This window comes from Micromys minutus, assembly GCF_963924665.1.
Source record: "Micromys minutus genome assembly, chromosome: 10".
Classification (NCBI taxonomy): Eukaryota; Metazoa; Chordata; class Mammalia; order Rodentia; family Muridae; genus Micromys; species Micromys minutus.
Window position 1 is genome coordinate 942871 of NC_137979.1, and position 23840 is coordinate 966710.

The 23840-nt window shown below is 37.7% G+C and overlaps 1 protein-coding gene across 2 annotated transcripts in view; it reads right to left on the bottom strand.

Annotated features, from left to right (window-relative positions):
• The window catches only part of SGCD (sarcoglycan delta), a 415532-nt gene that overhangs the window by 89813 nt on the left and 301879 nt on the right, over window positions 1-23840 (bottom strand). For both annotated transcript variants that reach the window (XM_080923991.1, XM_080923992.1), the window contains exon 6: window positions 18254-18326. In XM_080923991.1, the coding sequence (XP_080780117.1) occupies window positions 18254-18326 (73 nt within the window). The remainder of the gene's footprint in view (window positions 1-18253; window positions 18327-23840) is intronic.

Below are 23840 nucleotides of genomic sequence, written 5' to 3' on the forward strand. Positions count from 1 at the left end.
AAACTTCTTGGGTTACATTTATGTGGACAGACAGGCAAATCTAGCTAGAAAAGTCTTTCTTTGTCTAGAAAGCACAGATTTTAGCAGCAAATTATCCCAAAACTCTTCAGATGGGTTTCCTTGTGAAGTGTTACCCCAGAGGTATTTTTCCTGTTCTCTCTTCTGTTAAGTTTCAAACCCAAGATGAATGGCTGAGATTTCTATTTAACATATCAAAGCCAACCTGGTCACCAGTTTCTTCCAGTATTGATCAACCCCTATTTGTTCCAGGGTATGGTTGGCATAGCTGTGCCCACTACTGGAACTCTACCCAGATATTGGGCTGCTCTCTCCCTAGATGCTCTTCTCTATATAATACAGACATTTTGGTGAGCTGACCCTTTTGTATCTTTGGCTTCCTGACTGGTGCACCTGGTTCTCTTTCTTCTCCTTTCCTCTCCTTTTTTTCTTCTCTCTCCCTCTCCCCACATGGTCCAGCTTAGCTTTGTCATGTCTACTCTGAACTCTTCCAAATGTTTCTGACTCTGGCTATTATAGTCTACGACAAACTTTCTCCTGCACCATATCTAGGATTAATCATGTCCTTTCTTTTCCTTTTATTTTTTTCCTCATTCATTCTCTTGTCTAAGGTCCTTTTAGCTCATCAAGCTAGTTATGCAAGACATGAAAGTGTTGAAGAACCAACAAGATAGCATTACTTTGTTTTCTTCAGTTCTAGAAGAAAACCACTCATTCTTGTGTCAAGGGCAGCTCAGAGAATACATGGATCCTGGATTCTGACTGTGTGTTGTTATCTATTCCCTGAACTTCTTTGGTAGCATGCATTTATGTGTCACTAGATTTCTCAAAATTACTGTTCTGATGTAACTTAAATGGTTCTAAAAGTATTTACATATCTGTTACCACCAAACAATTACCTTGCCTACAAAAACCACAGGAGGAAAACATTATAGCTTACAGGTGAGGGTGACCTTGCAATAAATTGTCACCAAGTTTGTTCGACCTAGTCGTACAGGCCGGCAGTTCCAGCTATTCAAGAGGCAGGAGGATTCAGAGTTTAGGATCCTCCTGAGATTAGTGAAACCTTGGTTCAAAAAACAAACAAGAAAACAAACAAACAAACAAACAAAAACAAAAAACAAAAAAACCAAAACAAAAAAAAAAAAGAAAGTAATAAATAAAATATGGAACAATTAGTTGTAGCCTTCTAGAGTTGTAAGATAAAAATCTTTCTGCATCATGTAAGAAGATAGGTAGCCCTTATGGCTGTCAGGAGAAAGAAAACAATGTAACTCATAAAGGTACAATGTAATGGAAAAGCACAAACTTTATGGATATATGCAAAAATAAATGACTTATCTATAGGAGAGTATACAATAGTCAATATATTAAAAAAAACTTTATTATAGTATACAGTAGTCAATATAAAAAGAAAACCCTTCAAAACTCACTTAATGTTTTCATTTCATCTCCCACTATAGCTAGGAAAGGGCTGTTGATTGCTGACAGTTGGTGACAAAATAAAATGTGTCCTGATGAGGCATCTTGTTCCTTGAAGGATCTGCCTCATAGAGTCCTCTGGCAAGATGGATTTGACCTTTACAGCCCTCCTGAGCATGGCTGCAGGAGTCAGAAAGGGTGGCACGCTAATGCTGCAGACTTTTAATACCTTTTGACATGTAAATGCTACTTTTTCATCTTTCATGTATGTAGTAATACAAATATTCTATATAAATGCATGTGTCTTTGTATGTGCCTATTTTTTGACAAGCTCTTATTCTGTAGTCAAGGCTGGCCTGGCATTTTTCATTCTATTGTCTCAGCCTTATACTGGGAATTGCAGGAGCATGACCATGTGCCTTCCTCCTCTTTCATTTTAAAATACTATCACCTCCCCATCCTGGACCATACTGCTTAACTCAGAAAAATGTTCAGGTAATAGCTCTTTGCAGTATGAATGTTTATAAAATGAATCTTTGCATTTATAGTTATATTGCTTAGAACTTTGTTTTGTCTGTGGAGAGGTTGTGTTCCTCAAATTACTTATCCAGAAAAAAAATGTTGTTTTATCCTGCTTTCAGCTATGGAGTAAATGCATTTCCCTTAAGAAACTTTCAGCAGGGCCAGAGTTCACTTTTGAATTTAGAACCAACCCAGCAAATTATTCAACTCACATTTCTTTTATTATTGTTATTTCACCTTGCCTTGTAGAAAACAGGCTATTAAGTGGTGTTTGGCTGTTATCTCAAAGTCATATACAGACTGCCGGCAAATTTCCAGATTTCCAGGACAAATTCCCTGGTAGTTTCAAGGACAAATAATGATGTGTTGTTGTGACAACATGGCCTCTGAAATGAACGCTCATTATGTCTCATGTTCTAGGTAATATGGTACATACACACACACACACACACGTATTGCGCCTCTGAAATCTCATATACTCTTTCTCAGTCTTGGCTTCGTTCTTTCCCCTTTTTCACAATCTTCACAAATGAGGACATGGAAATCTATTATTCACCAGCTACTAAGAAAGAAACTGCCCAACAGTCTGTCTTCATAAGCTGCTGCTGCAATGGCCAAGATCTGACCCACTCACTCACACCTCTAAGTATTACTGAGCTGGACTAGGAAAACATCCTCCAGCACAACATTATCACTTCTAGGCATAGCAGACCAATGCACGTTTTCTTAGTACCCTGAACTCAGAAGGCTGATGCAGGATGGTCCCAAGATCAGTAGAAGCTTTGGCTACATACAGAGATCCTCTCTCAAAATAAAATAAAGGCATAATCACTACTATACCCAGATATTAAGTTAGAGATCTTTTCATTATGCCTGACAAGAGCTGGTTCAATTTAACTCTTCCACTTTTCATCTGTGGTACAGAAATGAAAGCAGTGCCTCTAGTGTAGTTTTTTTTTTTTTTTTTTTTTTTTTTTTTTTTTTTTTTGGTTGTTTATGTTCTGTTTTCTGAGAATAATTTGAGAAAATGTTTTAAAATTATAAACATTTCATATTACTATGAAGTGTTCTTTAAATACCCATACCTTAAGAAACAGAGAAGAATCAACACTTAACACAGATCTGGTCTCAGTCATACAAAGATAGACTTTTTTAAGGAGCTGAGACTCCTTGAAAGGGCCTTGAAAATTTTATCAATAGAAATTAGACTCCTAACATTTAGAGTCTTCACATTAGAACAGACATAGAAGCCATTTAGATAAATTCTTCCCCACTTCTGAGCATAATACAGTTCTTTCTTTATTTTTTTTTAATTTTTTATTCTTCTCGAATATATTACATCCTGATCATGGCTTTAGCTCCCCTCCCTCCTCACATTTCTTCAGTCCTGATGAGACAGTGACCTTTGCCTTGGGCAATGCATCCTAAGGACTGTCAAGGGAGATGTACAGCTAACTTTCTTCTACTGAGCTGTGTGTCTTTTAGTTCTACCCCTCACTCTTGAGCACTCTAGGTCATAACGCAATGAACAAAACGTAATGTGAGAATATCACATCATATATAGAAAGGACTTTGATCTGCCCTTTGTTAGTCACCTGCCTGGCAGTGACTGTGGGGGAATGTGACTGAGGGGAGAATCCTCTGTGTATCAGTCTCCTGACGTCTAGTTTGTGGATGGACTAAAATTGGAGGCATACTGTACGATAACTTCCCAAGTGTCCTGATTGAGCCATGTCCAGTCCATTAGGGCTGTGTGTCTCACAAATGTTTCTCAAGGAAACACTGAGCCATTTGCTGAAACACGTCAATCAGAAAAAGCCCAGTGCCTTCTGCTCTCTGTTTCTACCTCACTTTCATGCGCATTTGCCTTCTAGATCTGCATCCCAGGACTAAAAGGCATCTCCATCATTTCCCGAGGAGCTTTTTGTGAAGACTAGAGAGAGCAGCAGAAACTGATAGACAGATGCATCATGGTAGGAAGGGCATCAACACTTTGCTTTAATCAGTATACAGTCAATCGTCTCCACCAGGAATAACTAATTAGTGTCTCAGATGTCATTGCAAAACTCTCTCCGAGAAATGTCATCTGCACTTAAAGGAGGGACAAGCATCATAATTAAGTTTTCAGCTATTACTTTAGCATGAAGCTGCCACCAAGTGTGAAATGACTATAATTCACATTTTTAAGACCCTGAATTTATTAGCATCTATTTTCTATTCAAGGTTAGGGGTATGGTGTTTGGATTGTCAGAGCATTCAAATTCTCCAGTGCTTTGTTATTCTGAAGTTACTGTAGCTGAGCTCTGATTCCAGACCAAAAAAATATTAGTGGGTATGGTTATATTTGGGAAAACAAAAGTCTTGAACTAAAGATTCATTGTCCTATATAAACAGGAAACAGCAATGAAAGAAATAAATTGAGAAAGGGAGATGGAATTCCTTTATAAATCGTAATATCTGTGACTTAGGGAGCAAATGGATGCTGTAGGCTATATGGTGCTCTGGGATGTGCCAATTAAGCAACCCAGAGACATAAAAAGTACATGAAATTTTAAGTTGGCTTGGGAAAGAAAGGGGAACAGAATAATAACTTTTGGAGGCAACTTATTATGAAGAGAAGGAAGAATGTCTGTGGTTAATGCATGCTTTACTAGGACTGAATACACCAGGGAGACCTTGATAGTACTCCTCCATGAACAATGTGCAGGGGCAGTTGCTGGACAGTATCCTGGCTGATTGCCTGATTTTGAGAAGAGTATAGATTTGTAATGATTTGTATGACCATACATACCCCTTTAAGGCCTAACAGCCAAAGTAGAACATTGCCAATTGGAAAATGAAAGTTTAGGTGTACATTTGGAAGATGAAGACCATCATGGACCTAGGTTATACAAGATGACCAAACTCAGAGCTGAAAATTGAATAGAGTTACCCAGAAGAAAAATCGGAAAGTTAGTTTTAAAAGAAGGGAGTGACACAGTGAAGGGTCTACATCCAACTAGAGACTGTAGGTAAAGGGCAGTGTGGCAGAAGCTTTCAGAGGTGGAGAATTAAAAGGTGGGTGTAGGGAGCCATATTGGATTTGGGCCTGGTCGTTTTTGTGACTGTATAGCTCAGGGTGGCTACGTGACTCTGGGCTATATAGCCACAGATATTCATCTCTAAGATGACTGCCATAAAGATGACAAAAACCTCTCCTGATATGTTGGCGGCACAGGAAGACTCCGAGAACAACCACAGGATGTTCCCGTCCCAATCACAAACTGCTCTAACCTGAGCAAACACCAGTTATCTCTAGAAGATCCGCTCCTCCCCACCAGATGATCTCCTCACCCCATTCCCCCTACGTGAGAGCATGGACTTTTCCCAGGGCCTTGGTGCCTACACAAGTTAAGTTAGAACTCTGCTAATTGTGAATTAGAACTGTGAATTCTGAGGCTCTGCAATTGGTGGTGCCCAGATGTCCCATGAAGGCAGTTAAGCCCTAAATCTTCTAGATAACAACTAACAAGATACCTCCGTCTGTGCGCTCACCCCGCATTCCATCCCCTTGTATAAAAGAAAAAACCTGTGTCAATTAAATGAGACCTTGACAACAAAACCTTGCTTGTTCTCCTTTCTCTCTCCACCCCCTTCACCCTCAGGTAGTGCCTCTTCAGGGCCCTGAATAACTGGACCTGCTGGACGGGTCAGGCGGGCTGAATGTAATTGCCTTCCTTGGAAAAGCATGATACAGTGACTGTAAATGGACCCTCCAAAGCTCCAAACTCACTAACACAAAGTCGAAAAAATGTTAACCACAGTTGAAATTGAGAAAAAAATCAGCGCATAATAACTTCATTAGAAAGTATCAGGAAGCTGAAAGTTAAGAGTCTGTAGGTCTAGTAGAAAATAAGCTGCAAGATAATTCAAACTATACAACCAGCAAGGGCTAGGAGTGGTAGTGAACAAGCATCTCTTTGATCAAAGCATACCTGGTGAGGCTGCAGTCAGTGGCAGGGACCTTCACCCTAGGGACTATTTCTTCAATCTTTATCTTGTGACTAAGTCACACTTACTAAGGAATACTGAGGTGAACTCTGGCTGTTGTCATATCAGGATGGCTGAAAGTAACATTCACAGAAACCCAGGCATCAAGTGTCATCCTACATATTCTAGAGCAAAACCTCTTAGTTTCCCTTAGCTTCAAACATGCTAGCCAGAAAATAATTCCCTGGAAGTGGATTACTCTAAACTGTACACTGACTAGCCTAAGAGGGAGGACACACAGGTTTTGAAAATAGATGTCAACCCATCTAAGAATCTCAGAGTCTTCATATCTCAGAGTCCATTACTCAATCAGTTCTTCATACACTCAAAATAAATTCTTCTAAAATATTTATTTTACTTTTGATCATGTATACGTGTGTGTATGTGTGTGTGCATGTGTGTGTGGGCACACCTGTGTGTACATGAATGAGCCCGTGAGGGCCAGGAGGTTTCATAAGAGATCTTAACTACAGGGGATATGGTATGACATGAGTCATTGAACTAGAGTGCCAGGAACAAAATTCCAGATGACTAGAAAAAGCAATGCTCATTCTTAGAATACTGAAGTATCTCTATAGCTTCTCTAAAGAGATCTGTGGTATGTTAGTTCTTAAACTGAAGTCATGCATATATCACCAACCATTTTATAAGTCTTCATTCAGAAATACAGACCTAAATTTATTTTTTAATAGAAAGTAGATTTATTTCTCATACAATGTTTTCCCTTCCCTCTACTTCTCCCAGTTCTGCCCAGCTTTCCCTAGCTTCCAGATCAACCCCCTTACTGTCTCACATTAAAGAACAGGCTTGTAAGAGATAACAACCAAACATGACAAATTAAAATATGAGACAAAGCAAAGCTTTTATGTTGAAGTCAAACATGCAAACCAATAGAAGGAAAAGAGTCCCAAGAGCAGGCAAAAACAAAAACAAAAACAAAAACAAACAAACAAACAAACAAAAAATCCCCAGAAAAACAGAATCAAAACCAAACCAAACCAAAACAAAGACTTCCTTTTTTTTCATAGTTAGGAGTTCCAGAAAAATACTAAGTTAATAGCTACAATAAATCACAGAGGAGTTGGTATAGACCAATATAGGTCCTGTGCTTGCTACTTAAGTCGCTGTGAGCTCATATGTTCCTTGCTTAGTTGATTCAGAGGATTGTGTTCTCCTGGTGTCCTTCGCACCCTGTGACTCTTAAATTTTTCTGTCTCCTCTGCCACAAGATTCTCTGAGCTCTATGTAAATTTTATTTGATGGAGACCTCCAATTTAGACTCTTGTTCTACATAATGTCTGGCTGTGAGTCTCTGCAGACCTTAAATAACTTTTAAAAAACTATTATTTTTATAACCTATACTTAAAAAGTATATATAAAAGTAGTATATCTATTTAATCCTTGAGGATATATTTAAAGGGTAACATTATAGAATAAAGAGTTCTGAAAATTTTAATATGAAAGCAAGACCCAAAAGATCAGGAAAAGAGATGGAAAGTATAGGTGGACAACAAGAAAAATAAGAATAAGAGGATGACTAAAGGTGGGGAAGACGCCTAGGACATAAACACAGGGTGTAAAAGACATTTAGGGCATGTGTGTGTGTGTGTGTGTGTGTGTGTGTGTGTGTGTGTGTGTGTGTGTGTGTGTGCATGTATGAGCATGTATGTGTAGGTATGTGTATATGATTTTGTTTGTGCATGTGTGTGTATGTATGCTCACCAGCCATATGCTTGTGTAGAGGCAAGAAGAGAGAATTAGTTCACTTGAAACTAAAATTATAGGAGTTGTGAGCCACTGAACATAAGTGTTAACTAAATTCTGAGTCTTCTGGAAGAGCAGCAAGTGCTCTTAATCACTTAGCTATCTCTATAGCTCTTGTTTTGAATTTTTCTCATCACATCAGGGAGACCCATAAACAAAAGCAGATTACTGAGTGACATTTGGTCCAACCTTGTGCATGATCACGGCTAGAAAGGGAGATACACTTATCCAGGTATCCATAGATTTGCTCATCCTACTTACATGACACTGTATTCTAATAAACCATCGACAACCCTGGATTTAGAAGAGCACACAAGAAAGTAGAAATAATTGACTGACTGCTTGGCTTTAATTCATTTCTGATTCTCAACTGAATTAATATAAAATCTCTTGTCATCTTGTTCCCCTAACCTCCCATTACTCTTTGCTTTGAAAAGGTCTTAACTGGAATCAAATAAGTCTGGCTTCAAGCCAGAATCATGAAGGCTGTAATTAAGCAAGATTTTCTGTCTATATACCCAGCAGGGCCATCTATGGAGGAGGAAAAAACAGGAGTCAGAGGCAATTTTGTGTTTTTTTAGAGCAACAGAACAATATATCCTACATACTTTACATAATAAATGACAGGAGCTGTCATTTTAATCAAAACAAAAACAAGAACAAAGTTGTTGTCTTTGCCACCAAGGCAGAAGGCACCTAGCTCATGAACACATTTTTTTCTGTAGTCCAAGACAGAGATATCAACAACATTTTCTTTTAAAATGGTAAGTCTGCCTTGACAACTAGGACAAAAGTATGACTTTATACCCTCCTCTGATGACTTGTTTGTTTTTATGTTGTTGTTGTTTGTTTGTTTGTTTTTTTGTCTTTAATCCCTAAGATTAAAATTTAATCTAAAATGCATGATTTTAATTTTTAAGCCACTTGCCATGGACATTGGGAATGATGTCATTTTGGAGTCACTCTTTTGTTCAGTTAGAAATGGTCCTATCAACAACAGGTTAAAGTGGAATGCTTCAGCCATGCCATTGATGGCTCTAGCTAACACAGATACCTCAGGGATGCCCAGTAAGGATTTTGAGAGAGGCTTGAGAGGTGCTTTGTCAAGGCATTCCCTCCTACATCTTATTTAGTTTGAAAGACTAAAGTATCCAAATCAGTTTGGGGAAGAATAGCATTATATTTAGACTCATCTCTTGCCGACTTCTGATTTTCAAAGGGATAAATACTGCTTATGAAAAAGGCAATAATGGTGGGTTCTGACAGCTTTTCACCCTTTGATTATTTTCACAGTTCTTATAACATTCAGAAAGGGAGACTCCTAGCCATTATATATCTCATCAGCATCAGTTAAAACACACTGGAGTTGGTAAGCCATTTCTAATAGAAGTCTTTCCAACTGACAAACCAGTTCACAAAAGTAAAGGCAAATGGCATTTCATTATTGTTGCTGTCTCTCAAACTTTTATCCTTGTGAATTGTTGGGGGAAAGTCAAATGGTATCTATTCTGGTAATCTTTATGTATTGGTATTTGGTATTGCTAACCCAAGTTCAGTCCCAAGACTATCTAGTTGACGCTTCCACCTATATTATGATTTAAGTATGAAGTGTCTCCTGTTACCTCACGAATTGAAAACTTAGAAACCAGTTGATGGTCTCTTGGAAAGTTCTTGAATCTGGGGAGCTCTGACCTAAATATTTTGGTTAATTCTTTGATAAAGTCATAGTATGATAAAATTGTTGGAAGATAGTAAAAAGAGGGAGACAGTGCCAAGGTACAGGAGGCCAGTTGCTGTAGGGAGCAGTATTGGATTTGGGACTGGCCATTTTTGTGACTGTTTACTTCAGAGTGGCTATGTGACTCTGGGCTGTATAGCCACAGATACTCAGCTCTAATATGACTGCCATAAAGTCATGAGATTGTTTGACAAAAGCCTTTCCCACGTACTGACGGCACAGGAAGAACAACCACAGGATGTTCCCGTCCCAATCACAAACTGCTCTAACCTGAGCAAACATCAGTTATCTCCAGAAGATCCTCTCCTCCCCACAAGATGATCCTCTCCTTCCTGCTATCGATGCCATGAATACACTCTTCCTGTCACTAAGATGCTGTAAAAATTCCACTGCACCCTGCTTCCCCCTTTCTGCCCAGCCCATGTAAGCTGTAAGCACCAAACCCTCAATGAAGCCTTGAAACCATCTAGACTGACTCTTGTTCTTTGCGCGCTTGGCTTCCTTTCTCTCTCGCCCCCATGACTTTCAGGACGAAGGCCTCTTCAGGACCCTGAATAACTGGACCTGCTGGATGGGTCAAGTTGCTATGATGTATGTCCTTTGGAACTACAGATTGCCCTGGTCTAGTCCTGTATTTACATCATCTATTTTGTGCCCATCATGATGTAAACTGCTTTTCTCTACCATCCCTTCTCTGCCTCAATGGATAGAAACCATGGTTAAAAAAACAAAACAAAACAAAACAAAACATTTCTTTTAAGTTGTTTGTAACAGGTAACAAGTCATGTTATAGAGTGATTAGAAAGCTTTCCAATTCGCCTCACTGCAGGGAATCATTCTGGTAGCCTGTCCATCCTTACTATAAGTTACCACCTATGTTCCTAAACAGGACTCAGATGGAATGTGGTCTGCAGTACTAGAAAGGGTGGGGGCAAGAGTATGTGTGTGTGTGTGTGTGTGTGTGTGTGTGTGTTTTATGTTGGTATTTTTTCTTAAAATGTATCTCCTCCTTTTCTAGAGATTTATAAAATTTCCTCCCTAGCCACATGACATACATCTATAGGAGGACTTTGCACCATGGCTTCCTCCCAGAGTTACAGAAAGAGCAATGACATGCAGTTAACTTTTTTTAGTTATTATTATTATTATTATTATTATTATTATTATTATTATTAATTTGTTTAAAGACAGGATTTTACTATGTATCCCTGACTTACCTAGAACTCAGTATTAGACCAGACTACCTTGAACTCACTGAGATATTACTGCCTCTGTGTACTCCTAGGGCAAGCTGATTTTTCTTTAAACCTATCTAATTAGCTACTTTCTCCATTATTTAGGGCAGCCACTCAGGTATTTACTAAATTCTTTCTTTTCTAATACTTGTTATCTCCCTCCTACAACTGACCAGATATTAGAAGAGACATGCTTTCAATTTCTGTCCAAGTAAAACCTTCATTAAGTTACAGCCTCATTTTGCCTGTGATGTTGTCTGGCTCATATTCTTCCCTGGCTCCCAAAGAAAGAATCACAACATAGAGAGAAAACAGATGTGGAACACAAGGGTAGTATTTTTAAAGAACAAATCCCTTGGCCTACTTTAAAATATTATGTTGGAGACAGGATTTCCTATGGAGCCCTGGCCAGCCTAACTCACTAAATAGATCAGATTGCCTCAAAATTGCTGATATCTTCTTGCCTCTGCCTCCCATGCACTGTGACGATAGAGATATGCTATGGTACCTGGCTTCTATCACAGTTTTTAAAGTAAAAAGATCATTTAATTGATAAATAGGTCAAGGGTAAGGATAGAACTATCCTAATTACTGGAATGCCACCTTCTCTTTGTTTCTGTGTCTTCACCAAGATCAACAAAATGGAAAAACAGAGGCCTCAGCACGGCATGGCCCAATCTTTAAGATTATCTTTGAACAACTAATGCTAATGAGGATAATGATTTATATGTAATGTTGGTAGTTACCGTAAATATGGCTGCTGTTTGCAGACCTTGTTTCACCTTAATTGAAAAATAATTACTGGCCTTTATAATTTGATAGAAATATCTACTGGTAGAAAAATGTTAATCTTGGTGAATGCTCGTCTGCAATGTCAGCTGTGATTTTACAGACCACCCCCTTTCTCCTCTCAAAAGCTAACCGTTTTTTAGCTTTTATTTTCTGAGATTTTCTGTGTTGTAGGTACCTTAAGTTCTTAAGAACTTAAAAGCTTTTTTCCACATTCATTGTGCACATGGGCATTGGGACCAAATTAAGAACAACTTCAGGACAACTGTGACTCCCAAAGTGTTGACCTCACTAATGACTTTTTTCCTTCAGACTCTGGTCTGAGTCTTTAGTCTACGGCTCCCTGGTAAGTATCCAACCAATACTTTGTAATGGTCTCTGATATTTCCAGACATCTTATTTAGTTATGTTACTTGCTTATTTTTTAAAGCTTTCATTTCAATCATAAAAGAAGGCTTTTTGTACAAAAAAACAAAAAGAAGGAGGAAGAAAAAGAGGATATGAATTATGGAAAATGTCTGTAAAATACAAAAAAGGGAAATTTAAGGGTTTTGTACCCAGTGACATTCTGTGCTATTCTCTACACACCACACGCCCAACACCATGAGGGTATCATAAGCCTTTCTTCCTTCTTTCCATTTTGAAATGCCATTATTTAAACTTTATATTGTAACTTTGAAAAGGTTTAATACCCATCCTGTAATTAACTGAAACCCAATCCTATGACAAACTTTCTTGGTGTCTTATATTTATAAAGCTATGGAAGCCAATCTAAATTTAGCTATGAATAGACAAAAAAACCCAATATTTTTGTCAACTTATATAAGTCTGGTTGAATTTGTGCTTTACTATGATACACACAGATCTTAAATTTCATACATTCCCAAAGGAGTTTAGCTTTCCTATTTTACATTTAAAAATACAAAACAAGTACACATACACATACTTACATGACACCTATAGGATATTTCAGGATATGCTGAGGTTCATAGTTGTCTAAACAGCTTATTCCTACAGAAATTTCTAGATTCATATAAGATTTCTTCCCAAGGAATTTTCCATCACAGAACTCTGGCAATATTTTGGGAAAAAGAACTAAACAAAGTAATATCAATTCTCAGTTGTTGTCCAACGTGCTTGAGATCACTTTCTACCCCAAAAAGTAGGATGTGCTATCTTTAGCAACTTAAAAAACATCTTTCAAGTCTTTTGCGACCATATGTAAAGCTGCTTCCCCACAAATTATCGAATAGCATAACCACCAGAAGGAAAATTGCATTTTCATAAAGGCCCTGGAATATTGTAGAACCATGAAGATAAGTTGGGCCATTTTTTTCCCTTAAATTAAGTGGGTGGAGATATCCATTCCTTTTCAGTTTTCCCTGACTATTTTCTATGTATCTCAAACAAAATATCATTAGGCATGGACAACCTAGTACTCCTAGGTAAAGGTGATTACCATTCTCTGCGTTTGCTAAATTTCTCTATTCCAGCAATTATCGTGTTGCACTGTATTTTGGGTTATATTTAGCTGAGAACTATTTTAGTGATCATTTTATGCACGACTGCATTCCAAGGGTTTAGTATAAGACTCCTGAGTAAGTGTGCAACCCTACTTTGTAAGTACTCTCTGACTTTCAGGGACACGGTAATCAAATACCCTCCTTGCTGTAAGTATATATCATGTAAGGGTTTTCTGACTATCAAAGTCCACCCAACTTTGCCTCCAGTTTTTACTTTTTCATTCCTGGTGTCTCTGATTTCTGATCCTCTAAGGATCTGAATCCTATAAGGGGGTCTCAGAGCAGTGTGGACATTCAAAGGCAACCTCTGTTCCTATAGAAAATACATATGCAAAGCTGTGGGGCCCATTTTTCACATCAGATCATAAATAGCTTGGAATCAGAAGAATTTGAATAAGGGAACTTTGAACATAATCATATCCTGAGTTGTGAATTTATTAAAATCTAATTTCTATTCCAGGTGAATTCCTCTTATTTCAAGGAACACGTTCAGGGCTTATTGTATTTTTTGAGAAAAGTTTCTAATCTGAAGCACTGTATCCTTGCTTTAGAGTTACTCTGCAAGGTAAAGTCAACATGCAAGAACCTGCCATTGACCTAGACTATTAGTGTAGCCCTCATCTGTGTAGTGAGAAGCTTCCTCTGCTTTGCATTTGAGCTCTGCTCAGAATTATACACATTTTCAGTAAAAACTGAAAGCAGGGACCGTAATCATGCAAAAGCAAAGCAGTAAACCAAAATTCTGCAGCAAGGAAGCTATTTCTCCTTTAGTGGGAACATTTAAGAAAGAAATGCTGTAAGTCTCAGCTCTGCTTCTGTTGAACAAGTGAGAAAGCAAACCAACAAACCAAAGGACACAAACTTTCCCGCAGCCAAGAGCAAGGACAGGGGAGCCATTGCAGTGAGAAAGCATGCTGAGACATGCAGTTTTCTCAGATCATCTGGTGGGAGTGGGCTATAGATATTCAAGTTGCTTATTTTACAAGACAGTCTAGGTCTAATTCTTCCATGGTCTGCGGCCTTAACTTGCTTCTAATTAATAATAATTCCTGAGAAAATCTGTATACTACATTTAAAGAATTCCTTACAAAACATCCCAATTTAACTGCATGGAGAACTTTAAAGGTTCATTCATTACATCTCAACCAGCACCTGCCTATAAAAGTGTTTTAAAGAACATATTTAGAGAACATAAAAAATTTATTTATTTATTTTATGTTTGGGAGCACACTGTTGCTTTCTTCAGACACATCAGAAGAGGTCATCACAGCCACCATGTGGTTTCTGGGATTTGAACTCAGGACCTCTGAAAGAATGGCCAGTGCTCTTAACCACTGAGTCATCTCTCCAGCCCAAGAACATATTCTTGATCTGTAAGACTGTAGGATGACTGTCTCCTGAAGCAAAACTCAGTAGGGATTATAATATCAAAGGATGGTAGGATGTTGACATTAGAGAATAGAGGATAAGGAGAGTAAATACACTTTACAACTCTTGTTTAAATTAAAAATTGTTAAAAAAACAGAAGTTATAATATTATAAAAGAAATTCATATCTAGAACCGAGATAGAATTGCATTTCTGTAGATGCCAGGGTTCCATGTTTTGCTATAGGCCATGGAATGAGTTTAGTGGGTTTCAGACCCAGAAAAACAAGCCATTTTTACTCTGTTGAGTTAGCACTAGAGAGGGACTAAGATGCTGCTCTTGAACAGTTTATGGTTCTTCACTTGGCAACACCAGCCCAGGAGTCTCATTTAAAGTACTCTGCTTCCTTGAGTTAAAAGACACAACAGCAGGAAGGTGGCAGAGCCTAGAGGACAGGGGTTCAAGATCCTTATCCTTTGACTCCATAGGTAAGGTCAGCATCAATTAGAAGCACAGAGTAAAATGTGAAATGCAAAACAGGCACAGTCTTATGCATATTAGTCTGAACCATAATTGAACATCTTCTCAACTTGTCTAACAGGCATATCTACCCTGCAGCCCACAGTGAAGATAGAAATGAGGCTCAAGACAAAATTACAAACTTACTTAACTTTTAGTAAGACTTTATTGTGATATCCATCCCCCCCCACTTTAATCTGACTACCTTTGTTCTGAGGTATAAAATTTGCAGATGACAAATTGTAATGTACTTGTAAAATCGTAATGTTAAAAGGCTGTCATTCTAGAAGATGCCAATGAGGAAGAAATTCTAGAAAGAAGAGAAGGCTAAATTATGAAATTTTGTATTTTCAATCGGACCCAGCCTATCATGATTTGGATTAAGGAGACACAGAAAAATGTCAGAATAATATGTGGAATAATTTTTTATGATGGCTCTCCAATCAGACTCAATTTTTAACTTGACATAGCATAGACTCCTCTGAGAGGAGAAGCCTCTGTTGAGGAATTACCTAAATCAAGCTGATCTGTGGCTATACCTGTAAACGACTGTCTTGGTTAATAATTGTTATAGGAGGCTCCAGCCCACAGTGGATGGCACCATTCCCCAGGCTGTATTAAAAGAGCTGATTAAGCATGAGGGATTGAGCTACAGGACAAGCCAGCAAGAAGCATGCTTCTGTGGGGTCTGCTGTGGTTCCTTTTAACAGTTCCTGCCCTGATTTCTCCAATGACAGACTATGCTATCCAAGTTTAAGCCAAGCAAACCCTACCCACCCCAAGTTTTCTTGGTCAGGGTGTTTTGAATCATCACAACAGAATGAAAGGAGGATAATTATCAAAAACAATTAGTTTGAATATCTATGGACTTTGCCCATAATTTTAGAATAGACAATAAAAGTACAGTTCTTACCTGAATTTTTTATGTGGTTGTACTATACTAGCATTTGCTCAGAAATTTTAGAGACTACACATCCTCATGCAATGTCTGGGGCTTCTTTTAGGTCTTAAGAAAACATTGAAGGCTTATCTTCAATACACTATGAATAAATATCGTTTTCTGTTCACCAAGGACCAGCTCTTTGATGTGGATTGATGTATATAGAAATGCCATTCTGGCATGGTTTTTATTCTGTCATTTATATGAGTAGCAAAATGCCAATTTGATAGGCCATAATAATGATTAAATGAGGGTAATTAGCTTTTGTGTTTCCTTAAACAGTGCTTCACTTTTTGTGTTGGCAATCTTTGAGGTCATCTTCTGGCTCTTTCCAAAACATGTAATGGCTTGTGAGTTGACAGCACCAGCTACACAGTATAACATCAGAATGGACTTTTGTGTAATGTATAAAAGGTGTGTTTGATACCTATTACCCAGGCTCTTCTGTTCTTCTGCATTTCCTCTAGCTTATAATGACAGTTACTCTGCTCTGTACTATTCAATCTACTTATTTTAGGTTTACCAAATGAATAAGGCCACATAATATTTATCCTGTGTGTCTGGCTTATGTCACTCAGTGTAATGCCCTTGAGTTCATCCAGGCTGTCACATGTTGCCATGACCCTTTTTATGGCCTTTGCATTGTGAAAAAAAATAAGAAATGTTATAAAAGCAAGTTTGATAGAACTTTGTAAAATGGAGTCAAAGAGCCATTAGGACATAGGGTTTCTACATGACTCCAAACTGCTGAATGCTCTTTGAAATGTGAAATTTTCACACTAAGCACCCGAAACACAGAAATCACAAGACAATGCCTTTATATGTCAAGTCTTAGTATGTATACCACTAGGTGATCAAACTTTAGCTTTTGGGCATTTTAGTTCAGTTTACAAATCCTTTCCTTACCTTCTCTACAGTCAATGGCCCACCTAAGCTCAGATTATCCTTGCCTTCCACAGAACACTGAATCAAGCTATTCAAGCCTGGGTCCCTGAATTGTAAGTCTTAAAACTCCAGAGATGGCCATTTCATCCTCCTACAGTTTCTGAATTAAGTTTAGTGACATTATGCATCTGCCTCATTTTCTTTAGCCATTTATCCATCAGTACCCGAGTGCGTTGGTTCTATGTCTCAGCTCTTGTGATATATGCTTTAGTAAGTGAGAGTGCAGATATCTGGTGTATTTCTAACTTCATCACACATATACAAACATATATGCATATACACATTTACACACACAGTGGCAGAACAACTGGGTTGTAAATCCCAGCTCTACTTGTTTGAAATTTTTCTGGAAAAAAGTTCTCATTCCCCAATAATTATCCTCTTTTCTCTCAATCTATTTCCCTCCACCCTTCGGGAGTATACATTTTGAAGAAAGGTTATAGGTTTGGGAATTACATAATGCATTTCTCATGACTGAGAATGTGTTTTTGTTGATAGAATTTAGTCTCCCCCGTGGCTCTGGCCAATTGAGCACAGCACAGATATAGAGGTTATATTCTGAAGAAGTAGCTAAATCCTATGGATTGCAGATTTATTATAGTGATGTATATTAGGATATAGTTATCCAACATTACCTATGTTTTTCTGGTCTCAGGTCCAAGAATTACCAAATGTGAAAATTTACCAAATACATCCCTGGCTCCTGGATGGTTACAATCCTATCTTAGAAATTACAGTTGTTCTTAAATTAACATAGCATTTTTAATTTGTTTCTTTTGCCTGACTTTCAGCACCTAGGATTGTTTTTAGGCTATATCTCTATTTGCATTCATCTGTATGTGTTTTTTCCATTTTGTATAGTTGGTGGCAACAAATTCCTCCCTTGATAAAACCACAACCATATCCATAGTTGAAGATCAATTCTAGTACAAAGAATATTTACAGAATACAGTTTCAGCACCTTACTACCCAAGTAACAAATATTCTCTTTCATGGAAGAAACAACTGAATTTAGTTTAGACACCATCTTCTATTATACAATACTTTTTGGGTAGCGAATAAACACTACTCGTGATTCGTTTACTAACTTCATTAATTTGTAGTAACAGGAAAAAAGGCAATAAATAGACATTGTCAGCCCAGAAATCTAATCACCAATCACCTTTACATAGCTAGAAACCCCTCACCACAGACTTTTGGTTCCCTAAGTACTCAGAAAAAAAATCGATTAAAAAAATCATTGTCTTCAGTAATTCTCCAATCTTTCTTAGTTAAAATATTTTATATAATAAATGTTAGTATTATGCAAAGTAAGTTTTTTGCCAGTCACAGACAGGAAACAACAACTGATCTATGCAAATTGTATTATGTATAAGGAGTCCTTGGCCAGCCATAGACAGGAAACTGCTGCTGATCTATGCAAATCAAAGCCAGAAGCTTACCTTAGTTCCTTGAAAGGATCTGCTCTGACATTAGGTGTTTCTATGGATTTGGGGAAGACTGTGCCTTCAGCTCCTACAGAAAAAAGACAAAAGCAAACAGACATTGTCTTTGGGGTCACCCAGGACATCATCTGCAGAGAATGTGAATTTTGCCACTAGCTACAGGGCTTTTGACAGAAGAGTGTTAAATCAGTTCCTGAAAGCAACCCTTGAAAGAACCAGGGACAACTCTTAAAGCAGACTGAACACAGGAGGAAAATTCCATGTAGGTTTCTGGGGATAAGGTTGCAACTAATAAACAAAATTTTAATTAAAACATAATTACATTTCTTTTTCCATGTTTATTCCATGAGCCCATGTCCACCCCCTCAAATTGATAGCCTTTTTGTCAAAAAAGAAAAAAAATCCTTAAACCATGACTTGAAATAGGAAATTTCAACTTTTGCCTTATCAATTATTATTAGCCACCTTATAAATCATTAAGAGCCGTCTGACCGGAAGGTTTGAAATGCAGCACCTGAGGCCCTCTTCCTACATTTAGTAATATGGGGTTAGATGGTAGTGTTTGCCTAGAATCAAGTCAGTTTTTTTCCCCCTGTCAATGAAGTTCTGCATCATCATTTTGAAATATTATTCAAACGGAACACTATGAGAGATCACTTGAAGTATGTATTTCTATACCGAATACAAGAATTGATCAAGACATTCAGCTTTTATTTGAACTATAATCCTTTATCTATAGCACCTGTCAACATCAGCCGAACGTTTATAGCTATAAAAAGAGAGGTTATCTGATTTTTATGTTACCTAAGAGATTACAAATCATTCAGTATGCGGTGTATGAGCGACGATTGCTCTGGATATTAGATTCTCAATTAAGCATAGATGGAATAGTATCCTGGACTTTGAAGAATTTAAGTGCTTCATATTTGGTGTATGTCTTCAATATAGTCAAGTAAAATGGAATATCTTACACTCATATGCAACTTTCTAGAAATTTTTTGCATGTTTACACTACCTTGAATTCCTTCATTTGTAATTATTAATTTATTTACATTCATCCTGGTATTATAATGTGCCTAGAAAAAATTATTTACTTATATAGAAATAGCAAAAACATCCAGTCTTATGACAGCAATAACACACCATTGTAAGGACAATCAGAGAATAATACTGTGACCTAAAATTAAATATAGCCATTAATGAAATGGCTTGCTGATTAATAGAAATGTATAAATTAACAATTTTGAGTGACTCCTATAGATTTTGCCACATGTATTTTGTTCATATTCCCTACAGCAACCTCATTGAATTGACAGCATCTATGAGTAGAAGCAGGTGTGAGTCATTGCAAATCTTTCTCAGCCTGAAGACGTTGTGTGTTTGCACATGTGTGCTCAGGAGTGCTTACCTATGCATGTTCCTGTAGAAACTCCAACTGACACTGGGTTGCTTCGTCGGTTCTCACTAAACTTGGAGCATGTTTTGTGGCTAGACTGGCTAGCTGGCAAGGCCCTAGTATCCATCTGTCTCTACTTCTCAATGCCGAAGTTATGGGTTTGTGCCAAGTCATTTGCTTTTTACATAAGTACTAGGAATCCAAATCCAGGTCCTCATGCTTGTATAACAAGCACTTCACCCGCTGAATATTTATGCAGCACCAACATCCTTCTACTTTTAAAAAATTCCATATCATTTCAAAAACATTGAAATATACACATAATGAAATCTACCACTTGTTATGCAAATTATGTAAGAATGTTCAACGTTTTGTTGTGCATAAATTGCTAATTTTGTCCCTGAGATTTCCACATGATGTTTTTGTATAATGGTAGAATGAATTGGATTTTAGACAATCATGCAGCTTTTGTTAAATAAGCACTAAATTTGGTTTTAAAGAGTATATTAATCAATTTTTTTCTTTGTTGTGACCAAAGGTTTTGTTCACACAGGGCTGCTACCCAACATGCTGACACTTAGACATCATATAATCTGCACTAAGTTTGGCCATATTCATAGCTATCTGGGGGCACTTATCGTTCACAGGACACAGATTGGATGTGCTTGGTTCATGGTTGGAGACTCTGGTTCTCCACAGTGGAGAAGACTGGATGGAGAAGCTTGCCTATACCTGAAGTTTAAGACGCAGAGGCAGAAGGATGCCAGCAATCAGGTAGCCTTTTTCTTTCCCACCTTTTATTTAGTCTGAGACCCTAGGACCCTGGGATGGTATAACCCACATTTTATTCTAACATTACTTCTTTCTGAAAAGTCCTCATAGATAAATTTCTGCTTCTCTAATACTGTAAAAAATTTCTTTATTGAATTGAAAAAAGGAAATTTAAACATCACAGTGAGTATTCACTTCATATCTACAAAATTGCTGAGATCCTTGGAGAAGTATGTGGGACCTGCAAACTATGAAATTGTCAAAGGTTAAACACTAAGCCGACGAAGTCACATGGATGGTAATATTGCTCAAACTATCTGATGCCCTGGGCAGAACCCAGAACTCCAGTTCTGGAGAAACTACATCTCTAAACCAAGACTTCACTTCAAAATTTAGAAACATGTGGTTCTTAGCTTTAAAACTAAAATCAAAAGGTACTGTGCTATATCTCAGTGAGGTAAAGAGTTAGTTGGGTTATATTTTTAGTATATTTAAGTTCTAGTTGAATCTCCTTTTCTTCTACTCAGAATTCAGTTAAAGCAAAAACAGCATTACCTCTTTTTTAAGTAAACTTTAGTTGTCTGACAATATCTATACATATATACATATATACACATATACACTTATACATATATACATATATACACACATATACATATATACATATACACATATATATACACATATACACATATACATATATATACATGTATACACACACACATACACACACACACACACACACACACACACACACACACACATGCAATTTTTCCTATTCATGAACAGCCTGTGTAAACTGTTATTCCAACCATAACTCTTGGTGTTTTGCCTACTGTCATACACATTGCTGCCTTTATAATACATCTGAAGCCTAGGGTAACTGTGCACAGTATGTATACATTGTAGATCAGAAGTTATATTACATCACACTAATCACTCAGACTTGAAGAATGGCATTTCCTTTTAATGACTTACAAATGTGTTATCAGTTTTCTTGTCCTAGTCATACTCTGGCTGGGTCTTCTTCAATAGCCAGGGACAATAATAAATGCATCTGCTACTTTAAACTTTTCTCAGTTTAAGGTAGAGTTACTTACCTGTAGCTTGTGAATTTTGGTTCTGTGATTTCTCTGAGCCAGCTTCTGAGCCAGCTGAGGTGGGGAAATAAATGATCATGAAAAGGTCACTCAACACTTCACACAATAACTTATTTATGGAAAGTAAGACAGGCTAGGCTGAATCCATGACAGGCTTCAAATTGGCAGTTTAGAGGACTAGGCCTAAATCTCTGTTTCCAAGAACTGGACAAGTCCAGAAATGTCCAGGCCTCAGTAGCTGCTCTGACTCCTGGCCTGAAGTCAGCAGCAGTTTTCAGACTTCCTCAGCAACAGTTTCCTGACACTCCCTGCCCCCTGCAACCCCAGCAATGGATCTGGAATGTTCCTAGAGATAGAGCTAAGATTAAGATAGATTACCTCTCTCCGAACTTCCCTTAATGTGTTTTAAACTGCCCCTGTGAGCTCACTTTGTGGTCTCTCCATCTTTGTAGATGGTAGACCCCAGTATGCTGGACTTTTTCAGAATAAAATACTATTTGTGTTGACATACTATTTGAGTCTGGGGTATTATTTTTTGGCAAATCATGGAACCTAACAAAAAGAACCTCTGAATGCCAGGGGTCAGGTCCATGATTTTCTCTGATCCAAATATAACTTTGCTGTTCCCTGACTAGGTGAACGTCTTTTTCTTTGCCATATCTCCATTGTTCAACATAATCAAAAGCAAACAGTAAACCCTCAACACATATTTAGAAAATGGCTACAATATATATTTGGCTCCCAACATACACTACCAAATGCTTTTATCTATTTTGAATACACCATTCTACCTCTTAAACTTGTGTTAGGGTCGGTATAAGTAGGTGCAGCTTCCTTGAGCTAGACTGGGCTGCTTTGATGGAGTGATTCGTATGGGAGACTCATTTCCTGTCTTAAAATTCCTTACATGATACTATCTATTTAAAACAAGTGTCCAAAATTATAATTCCAAATATTATTTTAATTCTGATTATAAAATAACAAATGTTGTAATAAAGGAATATGGCAAAGGCAACATAAAAAAGTCAAAGGTTATCAGGGTCTGTAATTCCCTCCTATACCAAGGAAACACTTATCTAAAGACTGAGGCTAAAATTTATGTGGGTCTCATAACCACATGTTTAATAAGTACCCCTGAAGAAACTTTCATAAACATGTGATTATCAATTCACCTTTAGCTCCAGGGCCCTGGCACCTTGCTTTGTCCATGCTAGGATATTATGGTTTAAATATCAAATCCTGCTTGCTGTGCTGCTTATGTGCTGAATGCTTAGTTGGAAGTCTCAGTGGTATTTTGGGACATCTTAGGAAGTTTAGGAAGGGCTCCAAGCTGAAGAAAGTAGAGGTGAAGACATGCTGTTTGAAGCTATGTCTTGTCTTAACTATCTGTTTTTGGTGTCTCTGTTTCCTTCTGCTTCCTGCCTGCCATACAGTGTACATCTCCCAACTCTGATTCCTTTGATGTTCTGCCTCACATAATCAAAGAAACATAGAGCCAAATGACCATGCACTGAACTTTCTGATGTTGTGAGCCAAAGTAAGTCCTGCCTCTTTTTTTTTTTACACAATTTATTTATTTTATTTATATGAGCACAATGTAACTGTCTTCAGACATACTAGAAGAGGGCATTGGATCTCATTACAGATACTTGTGAGATACCATCTGGTTGCTGGAAATTGAACTTAGGACCTCTGTAAGAGCAATCAGTGCTCTTAACTGTTGAGCCATCTCTCCAGCCCTAAGTCCTGTCTTTTTAAGTTTCATTGAATAGTGATGTACAGCTAACTAGTTCACATAGGTGAATGTTGTACCCACTGAAAAACAAGGCAACAGAGAGCAGAACAGTGCCTCTGGGTGAATGGAGGGAACGCCTTTGCCTTGCCTCTCATCATCCAATCCAACAATCTTTGAGTTCTGTGCTAGGATTGGACCAATGGGGTCCAGTGTCCTACATACCAAAGGCCATACTTTTAGAAATGAATTTCTAGAGAAAGACACAAAACCTCTTATTTGATGAGGAGCCTTGAACATAATATATATATAAAACTCCTATAATGTTCAGTTTTCTTCTTGGAAAAAAAAGATCATAGACTGGCAAAATGACCTAGTGGGTGAATCACTTTTTATGTGAGACTGACCAGCTGAGTTTATTTCAGAACTCACATAAGGGAGAAAGACAATGTCTTCGGACCACACATGAGCTATCTTATGTGCATACCTTATGGTCAAGAAGCTGAATCTCTTATAGATGTGCAGTCTGCACCTTGGGGACATGGAAATTATCCTATAGTCACAGAGTTTGCAAGTGTTGGGTTG